At 49.6% G+C, this 10,297-nt stretch overlaps 1 protein-coding gene across 3 annotated transcripts in view; it reads left to right on the forward strand.

Annotated features, from left to right (window-relative positions):
- Window positions 1-3,298, forward strand: part of ABAT (4-aminobutyrate aminotransferase) — a 74,572-nt gene extending 71,274 nt beyond the window's left edge. For all 3 annotated transcript variants that reach the window (XM_037020804.2, XM_037020811.2, XM_073214731.1), the window contains exon 16: window positions 144-3,298. In XM_037020804.2, coding sequence (XP_036876699.1) covers window positions 144-265 — 122 coding nt within the window. In that variant the 3' untranslated portion in view covers window positions 266-3,298. The remainder of the gene's footprint in view (window positions 1-143) is intronic.
- Window positions 3,299-10,297: the final 6,999 nt, after the last annotated feature.

Below are 10,297 nucleotides of genomic sequence, written 5' to 3' on the forward strand. Positions count from 1 at the left end.
TGGGGTGGGAGGGGTGGGGAGGAGATGGACGGAGGGAGCGAGAGGGGGGGACCCCCCAGGGAGAGGCTGGACGCCCGCGCGCGCTCCCTCCCTCTCAGCCGGGGCTCTGGGCGGCTCCTACGCCCTCCTGTCTTCTCTCCCAGGCGTGGTGCTGGGGGGCTGCGGTGACAAGTCCATCCGCTTCCGTCCCACTCTGGTCTTCAGGGACCACCATGCGCACCTGTTCCTGAATATCTTCAGTGACATCCTCGCAGACTTCAAGTAAAGAAGCCATTTCCACTGAACTCTGAGAAAGCCCCGATCTCAGCAGTTGTCAAATTGATTAGTTCGCTAATTCATGTTTTCACTTACAGTATCAGAGGTGACTGCGTAAACTGAAGGTTCATTTGTGGAGAGGGGGTGTTTTTGGTGGCTTGGGGGTGGGGGCGGGAGGGAGGGGCCGGTTTGATTTTCCTCCCGGCAGAGCCAATGATGCACGTTGGTCGAAGCCCACACATTCTGCTGGAGCTCTGGATGGTCTCAGGAAGGGCCGTGAGGGTCCTGGTCATATAGCTGCCCACCTTGAACCCAACCATCCTTTGGAAGCAAAGCAAGGGAAAGACACCTGCTCTGGGACTGGTGGCAGGGACTCCTGGGTTCTGGCCCCTCTCGAGTGCCAAAGTCTGTGACCAAGGATGCTGGCTCCCCGACCCTCTGCAGAAGACAAGCTCTGCTCTCACCCGGGCCTGGAGCTCTGAGCACCCCACACACAGCCTCGTGAAGGACGGGACACAGCATGCAAAGGCAGGGCGCAGGGACATTAGGACTGAGCCTGGGGGCTGGGGAGGGGCCTTCTGGCCTCCTTAAGACTCGGCCCCTCCTCTCAGTGCATCCGGGGTTCTTCTGACTTCCCTCCTTTGATGGGGCTTTGCCCTTGGTGAGTCTCTGGTCAGCATCACAGACAGCTCCCGCTCACTGTCCTCCATTCCGTGGACCCTGTCCCCTCTGAAGGGTCAGCCCAGCCCCTGTGGTCTGAGCGTCCACAGGGATACACATGGGCCACAAGGACAGAAGCACACACCATTGCCCAGGATGGGAGCCCAGGGCCTGGAGCAGCAGAGCCACGTCCTCCCATCTCCAGGGGTTCTGGGGTCTGACAGCTCGGACGCCTGACCTGGGAGGCTCTTTCTGTAGCTTTTCCTCCAGTCCCTTTGCCGCACTTTGGGGCAGCCCCAGGGGCAGCTTTGCTGTGCCACCAGAGGAAACCGGTTGCTGGACTCAACTTCTGGAAGGCAGCGTCATGAATCAGAGGCCGCAGAGCTCCACACAGAAGATAGCCTGTTGGTCCAAGATGGCATCTTTGTGCATCTCCAAGTTAGAGACTTTCCAGATGGGAAGGAGCGTTTAGATTACTAGGCAGCTAATGCTTAAATGCTTAATTGGATGGAGGCTTAAGCTTAGGAATCTCTGCTGGACGCAAGACATTCTTGAAACCGACTGGGCTTCACATGTTCTTAAAAGTAGTCTTTAGTGAGTAGACTCACAAAGTCTGGCTTGTATTCCCTGCCTGGGAAGGTCCACTTCATTTCCACTTCTTCTCCTGGGGCCTCGGTTGACCGGTTTGGGGAAAAGGACACATCAAAGTTCTCCATTCAGCACTTTGCTCTTTTAATAACTAAGCATCCAAAGATCTCAAGGTGTTTTTTCCCTGCTTCCACTCTTCAGGAGACTTGGTGACTGACTGATTATTTCTGCGGAGGAGCAACAGGCACTGACACATCTGACAGACAAGGACAGACCCATGAGTGCCGGTTCGCTCTGCATTCTTGCAGTCAGAGCTGATCTGCCGCTTTTAGGAAGGACTTCTGCCGTGTTTAAGGCCATTTTCACTGCCGGCAAAATGGAGTTGCATGCCTCTCTCTCTCTGCAAGCTTTGACTCGTTTGCATGTTCATTTGTTGATTCATTCATTCACAGAACTTTCATTAAATACCTGCTCTGTCCCAGGCCCAGTGCTAGGCACTAGGACCCCGGAGGTGAAGTAAAACATAGTCCCTGCTCTCAAGGGCATCCCATCCCAGTGGGGACAGCAGACTCAGGCCAACAGTTAAAGCAGAGTGGCAAGTGCCATAACAGAGGTTATATGCAGGAACATCAGGATATCAGAGGGAGAGCCCCGCTCCACCTAAACTTCAGCTGAGGTTCCGAGGAGAAAGTGAGCAGGATTTTGCAGAAGGAGTAAGAGTTCACCAAGCACACAAGCAAGGCAAGAAAGAGTGGTGCAGACAGGGAACAGCATGTGCAAAGGCACATCACTGCAGTCTCACCTTTTGCTGAGGATAGGCTATATTGATACCCTAATCAGGCAATATCCCAAGATTCAAGGCCTTATTTAACAAACAAGCGAAATGCAAACCAAACCACCATTCACTTATTGGCATAAGTATGTTTGCTCCTGAGCACAGGAAGCCCTGGGTGCAAAGGTACAGTGATTCCCAGAATCCAAGGCGTCACCACAAACTCGGCTCTTTTTGGTGGAGAGAGTGGCTCTAATATTTTGCTCTCTCCCCAGGAGGCATTCAAAGAGAAATGAAACCATTTTATCTGGGAAGTCATTTCCAGACTTCACTCCTTACCGAGGGAAATTACTTCTTGTAAAACTTTTTAAGTCATTTATCAACAAGCTCTTGTCGACTCAGGGCATAATAAGTTCCTGAGACAGCCTCTTTGCCGGGTGGAGATAAAGTGGGAAGAATTTCAGGGAAGGAACTCTCGGCAGAGCTCCAGATGGTGGAAACCTGGACAAGGTTGGTGAAAACACAGGGAGTCCAGCAGACAGGCTGCCATCTAGGGCAGAGCCCATGGAGGAGGACTTCGGCGGCCCACAGTCTGGAAATGAAACCGTCATACATTAGTGCCATTGAGTTTAGTAAATGTTCCCAGCAAGTCTTGTCATTTTATAGAAAATGAGGCCCAGTCATAGCAAGTCTTAGCATATCCTCACTTTTATTATAAATGGGTGTTTTTTTATAATTTTTACTGACACTCAGTAACTGGTGTGCACATTAATATCTCTATCCATATCTATGTATCTCCCTATAAATATATCAGCTCACAGTAGAGAACCACAGCTAGGGATCATCGCCGGCATATGCGTACAAAGTGATCTTGTTTACAGTACTCTGTTGACAGTGCCAATAAATGATAAAGAAGTTAACACATCACAATGTAACTGATGACCATATGCACAATTCCATGAATTAAATGTTTCCTATGTTAATCAGTATTCTTAAATTAAAAAAAAGAACTTTACAATGGAACATCAGAGTGAATGTGGCATTTTTTGGGTTGGAAATGGTTTTGTTAAGTAATTACTTGATGAGTAAATTTAAGCACCTCTTAGTTAGTATTACCTGTCTCAGGGGTCTGCTCTACCTGCCTAAGTCAGCCTTGGGTCCAGGAAGCACTGTGAGGCCATTAATCTCTCCAGAGTCCATTGAAGAACTCAACAAACAGAGTTCATTATCATGTGACAGGAACACAAGGCCTGGTCCCTACCCTCTGCTCATCTTCTGGTAGGGAAAGGTCACAGCAACCCAGCGTGAAAACCAGAATTCAGGAAGACCCTGGCTGCTGTAGGCACACACAGGTCAGGCACCACGTCGGTGTGGAGGCCAGCCCCCTGCGTTTCATCCCCCCATTGGAGCAGAAACTGCTCCAGTGGCTCAGAGGAGGGGTGGGAGGCATTGCAGACCAAGACAGTAGCTAACCGAGGGCATAAAGGCAGGGCGAGGGTGGGCTCTGGCACAGTGGCCAGCACTGCCGGATCCCAGGGAGAAGAGCCTGGAGGTGAGGCCAAAGCAGCAAGCACAGCCCGGGTCCGAGCTGCTGAGAGCGTGGAGCCAGAGGCATCCAACGTGCTCCTTGGGAGGATCGTGCTGAGCGCTCCCTGTGACAGACAGGGAGGCGGGGAGAGCGGCAACGAAAGTACTGCAATCCAGATGGCCTGGCGGCCTGACCTGGGAGCGTGGGGCATGGGCTCCTGCCTCGCTTCTGCTCCCAGCCCTTCCGGCCACCTTCAGTGGCCCTTCTCTCACTTGTGAAATGTACGGCTCAGAGTACATCACTTCTGAGGGTCCTTGCTGCTTGTCTATAAAACAACAATTATCTTGGAAGGCAATACTTGCCTTTAAATGTGTTTTTTAAGCAATCACATAAGAGTGATAATAGTGACCATTTGCTGAGCATCTACCACGTGCAAGGATGTTCTGGTGCTTTAAAATTTTCACAACAAACCTACAAGCAATGTATTTGTACACCTATTTTTAAGATGAGGAAACAAGCTCAGAGAGGTTGGGGAACCTGCCCCAAATCACTCAGCTTGGAAGCCAGGATTTGATACACACAAATGTATGAAAGATAATATATTTGTGTGTACACAGTGTATGTGTGTGTGTGCGCGCGCGCGCGTGCACGTGCATGCACGTGCATACACTCAGCTTGGGGTTGGCTGAGGATCCAGACTGTCAACCACTCAAGGACCTCCCTCACGGCCAGCCTGACCACCAGTCTGGGAGATCCAGCCGGACCAGCTACATTAGTGTGAGCTCTGCTCCTAAATGTACATTCCTAGGGGGTGAGGGTGGAACTGACCTCGAGGTCAAATACTCTGTTAAAAACAGTCACAGTTTTCTATTCCCTGTCTTTCTTCCCCCCACCCCCTGCCCCCCGATGAGGTGGGACGAGGCTGCAGAAGCTCTGCTGCTTTTAGCTGGGTGACCTTGAGCTAGTCACTGTACCTTCCTGAGCCTCATCTGCAAGACCAGGTTGATAATAGTAACGCAAACTTACCAAACACTTCCTTGGACAGACACAGAGAGCTCACACAACGGGCCCAAGAACACAGCTACGAAGTGGCAGGCCTGGGATTCAAGCCCGCAAGAAGTCTTCCTTCAGAAGCCACATGCTTTATCCTACATCTGACACCTCAGGGCATCTCCAACGCCAACAGTTGCAGGAGGATTAAAGGAGATCATGTGATAATCACCCAGCACTTAGTGGTCACCTCATCTCCACAAGTAGCTGAGTGTGACTCACAGAGGGTTTTGGACCACCAGTACTCGATTTCTGTCAAAGGTAAGTTCCCACTCATAAATATTAAATCTACTTCCCGAATCCCGGAGTATAGCTCAGCATGAATCAGTAAAACGGATGTTTTGTCACTAGACTTGGTAAAACGTGGCCAGATGGCATCCGCCTTGCCTGATTAATTCTAATCAGGCAAGATTTTATAGTTGAATGCCGCAGGATCAAAACAAGGCCGTACAAGTTGAACTCTGACTACGGATCAAAGGGACCGTGCTGGCTTTCCATTCGGGGACCCACAAGTCCTGAAGTCAAGAAGAACCAGCAAATGGGAAGCTCCAGCCTAGTTACTGGGGCGGTTTACCCGGGGCTGGGCCACACAAGCAGCAAGAGCCCCCAGACCTGTTCTGGGACCGCATTAAACGTGGTTGTTTGCTGATGGACTTGGGGTAGGACGTCTGGGCCTGCGACATGGCAAGTCTCCACTTTGGGAACTGGGAAAGGAAGGGTGACGGCCCCCAGCCTTCCTGCCCTTAATGTCCCCAGTTAGCGCCGACCCGCCGTGGTCGGGAAACCACTATCTTAGTGTGGTCTGCTGCTCTAACAGAATCAGTTGTTCGTTCAGGACCTCCTCAGGAGCTTCCCGGGTATAATCTGAAACCAGCCCCCTGCACAGAGAAGGCAGGAGCATGGAAAAAAGAGGCAGGCCACCCCAGTTGGGCAGGGGGCAGCATTAATAAGCATGGGAACTTGTATGTGAGGCTTGTCCCGGCCGCTGCAGGCTGAGCAGGTCTCTGTCCCCTCCCCGCCCTGACCCGATCCACCCACCAGAAGCTTAGGAGTTTATGTGGAAGCCTTAGGGGTTCAGTCCCACATAGTGTCCAGCTGGTCTCCCCCCCACATCATTATATCAAGGCTGTAGCTTGCAGCTTCTGGAAGCAAGGAAGGCGGGGGGGATGCACATTCCAAGGATGGGATCAGGGGGGTGAGGAGCCTCCGATTGCCTGGGTCTGTCTCGAGGGTCACTAGCAGTCACATCCTCTCGATGACCTCCAACAGCCACACACTGGGGGGCTTACAGCACACATTTATTTCTCAGGTTCTGGAGGCTGGAAGTCCACAGTCGGGTTCTTGGTCTTCTGTGGCCTTCCAGTGGTCCTCTGCAGTGTGCTCACACACTTCTTCCTCTTTCTATTAAGGGCACCAATCCCATCATGAGGGCCCCACCCTCCTGACCTCATCCAACCCCTCTTGACCCTATCACCCCCCAAAGGCCCCACCTCCAAACGCCATCACACTGGGGGTTATGGTTTCACCATCGGAATGTTCAAGGGAACACATTCACTGCACAGCAACCACCGTGTGGTAACTGAGAAGCCACAAAACCACCCCACTCCCCGTGTGAGAACAATACCAGCCCAGGGATAGGTGGGGACCAGGGGGCAAGGTCCAGGCGGTGCTCGGCAAAGAAGAGAAACCACGCTACAAGGGATAAACATGCTACGTCACTGACACTTTCAATGACTGTTCCCTAGTCGATCCAGCTCCCGCGTCCACAAGGGGAATCCACGGCTGAGAAATTCTGCTCTTTACCTAGAAGCTGACGTGAGGAGGAAAGGATGGAAGAGGGGACAGAGCATCTTTCCTTATTCATTAAGACGCTCATTATGAGCATTTTAAATACTCAGGTTTAAAGTTGAAAATGGAAGCTTCCCCTCATTGAATCTACCTCCTGCCCACCCCAATCCTCTCCCCAGAGCAACCGCTGCTGACAGTTTGGAAGGTAGTCACTTTTTTTTTAAACACAAGATCACACAAAACTTATTCTGTGACCTGCTTCCAACACTTTTCACTACCCCATGGCTGCATCGGCAGATATAATCAACCTCACTCTTTTTAAGGGCCAAGTAATATTCCATAGAGTGGATCTACTAACATCTATTTAATGGTATTGCCTAGTAATGGAAACTTCCAGTTTTGGTGCTGCTATTGTTTGTCTGTTAGAATCAGTCAGTGACCGTCCTTGCTTATTTCCATTAGATTATTATTTTTGGAAGTGTCAAAGCAGGGAATCACCAATATATCCTCTACCTGAATCTAAAAGACCACTTCCATTTTCTGAGAAGCTGCTTTACCCTCCACTTCACAGCTTTGGGGAAGGGTAAATCTCACACCGGTTCTCAGAGCTCCAGGTGCCTTGGGAATACCTGGGAAGCATAAAAATACAGATGCCCAGCTTCTACCAGAATCCCCAGGGGGTGAGCCCAGGTGAGTTTGGTTTCAGTTGATATTGATTTGGGGAGTTTTGGACCAGCTCCCTGTTCTACTGGTGCGTGGCAAAAGCCCTAACTGGCTTCCCATTGTCAACATGGAGATCTATGATTTTAGCTCTGGCATAAAGGGATGGAATAATGCATTTGCTCTGTGTGCCCTCTGCTGGTACCGTGTGAGCAGATCGGGCGTCGAAATGGAGGCTGTTTCACGCCATGGCTGCTGAGAATGGGGCTCCCAGTGTGGGAGCTTCAGGGCAGTGATGGTCAACCCAGGTTACACCTGAGAGTCACCAGGGAGCCTTGACAGTAGCAATGCCCAGTCACAGGTCTGGCAACAATGTTTAAAAAGCTCTCCAGGTGATTCTGCAGAGCCAGGGCTGAGAACCTCTTCTTTAGGTAAAAAAAACATGGCCCAGAAACACGAAGTCCCCAGAGGCATGGGTCACTCCGATGTTCTCTGTCCTGGCTGTCCATGTCAGAGAGCCCAGCCTCAGCTGCATTGCAGAACTGGTTCAAACTCGTCAAAAAGATGGATGCCAGGGACACCCCAGACATAATCAGAATCGCCGGGTGTGAGGCTCACTCAGGTAATTGCTGACAATAAGACCAACAGCACTGGCTGAGTTATTTTCTTCTTTCATGAGGTCAAGATCACATCATGAATACCTAAGACATTTTAGAGGAACAAACTGTATGTCTTTGGGGGAAGAGGTTCAGTCCAGTCATTGGAATGGTGCAGAACAGAACCAGCTGCGAGATCATGTGCAGAGGAAACTGGAGAGAGGGAGGGAGGGCAAGAGGGAGCACAAGAATGCTCTATGCAGATACCTAGGAAGAAAGGCTTCCAGGCGGAGGGGGCTGCCAGTGCAAAGGCCCTGAGGCTCGGTCATTGGGGAAACAGCAAGGTGACTATAACTAAATGAAGTGGTGGGCAGGGCTGGAGGGGGATGTGGATAAGAAGACTGCAGGGGTAGAGATGGAGCCAGATCACTGGGCCTTGTAGGACATTGTAAGGACGTCAGCTTTCACAGCAGTGATGTGATTCTTCTTTAAAGGACCCCTGGCTACTGTTAGAATGGCCTCCAGTACAGCAAGGATGGAAGCAGCAGGTAGCAACGATCCAGAGGAGATATGAGGGCAGCTTGGATCAGAATGGCAGGGGTACAGGTGGGGAAAGTGGTCAGAAGATGGTCACATTTTGACAGTAGTCAACATACATTCAGTCAGTCAACATACAATCACCATATGCCATTTACACTGAGAAAGAGCCAGCACCTCTGCATGGGTGGCAGCCCTCCAGGACCATCCCGCCACCCCTGGGCCACCCCTGAGGACCACTGGGTGTTAAGAGTGTGCTCCTGTGTGCACAGCCCTTTATCTAGGAAAGCCAGACACACCCAGACTGACATGGGTGCTGGTGTCCCTCAACATCCGGGGATGCAGTCACCCCAGGAATTAACATGAGATGGGCATTTAACAAGGGCAACAAATGCACAAGCCTCTGCCCTTCATTTGCATCTTTAACTAAAAGTGAATACAAATCAAAACGTGCTCTTATTCTTAAAAGCCCCCAAAGTTCTCCCCTTTCTCTGACCTTGACAGGCTTCCCACCTTGATTATACATAGTCAGGATCCTCCCTCAGCAGATGCCCGGCTCTCGCCAGGGCGGACCCGGCCGGCTGCTCCCTCAGGCCTCCTGGGGCCTCCTATTCTGCCTCAGCCGGTCTGCTCTTCTTTCAGGGCACCTGTCACCCTCTCTAATTACACACAGGTGCTTGTTCAACATCTGCCTCCCCCCCCACCAAGACACCCGACCGTCCGCTCCACAGGGCAAAAGCCCGTCGCTGGGATGTCAGTGCGGAGCAGTGCCGGGCATGGACCTTTGGGCGGAATGAATGACGGATCTGGAAGCCTATAGGAACAAACTGCCTGAATTACATGCTTTACTTGCTTCTGTGACATAGAATAAATTAAGAAAAATCTAGCTTCTTTTGTGTTATCTCATTAGAAAGTCACATCTCAAAATGCCATTTTCAGTCTACACAAAGAATATATTTGATATTTCATTCTTTATAGCTACTTGATATTTATTACATTCTTCATAACAATAAAAAATGGAAATGACTTAATTACAAAAGGTTAAAGGATGAGTTACATTCACTGAATGGAATATTTTGCAATTCCTGAATTTCTTTTGCATAGAGTATTTAAATGAAAAATAAAAAAATCTGGGCCTTTAGTTTTTATCTCTAGGTAAGGTATGCTATTATTTTTCCCAAATTTTATTGAGATATAATTCACATATAACATTTTACTACTTTAAGTTGTACAGCATAATAATTTACATATGCATATTGGAAAATGACTACCACAGTGTTGTTAATATCCAGCACCTCACAGTTATGTTTCTTTCCTCGTGATGGAATATTTTTAATGGGTGTAGCTGCGATAGTCTTGTGTTAAATCACGAAGCAAAAAAAAAAAGGAAAAACCCCAATTTTCAATACAGTATAAAATCTGTGCTTTTAGAAAAGACTAGAAGCACAATGAAATACTCCTTCACACCTATCAGAATGGCTATTATCCAAAAAAGTGGAGAAATTGGACCTTTATGCATGGCTGGTGGCAATATAAAATGGTGCAGCTGGTGTGCAAAAGTTTGGCACCTCCTCCAACACAGAGTCACCCTGAGATCCGGTAACACAACTTCTCAGAAATACCCAGGAGAGCTGAAAGCGGGGCCTCGGCAGGTATTTTACACCAATGTTCACAGCAGCATTATTCCCAGCAGCCAAAAGGTGGAAACAACCAACCAAAATGTCCATCAACAGATGAAAGGAGAAACAAAATGTGGTACATACATTACTCAGCTATAAAAAGGGAATAAAATGCGGACCCCTGCTATAACATGGATGCCTTGAAAACACGATGCCAAGTGAAAGCCACACATAACAGGCCACA

The sequence above is a fragment of the Manis javanica genome, chromosome 10 (assembly GCF_040802235.1).
Source record: "Manis javanica isolate MJ-LG chromosome 10, MJ_LKY, whole genome shotgun sequence".
Classification (NCBI taxonomy): domain Eukaryota; kingdom Metazoa; phylum Chordata; class Mammalia; order Pholidota; family Manidae; genus Manis; species Manis javanica.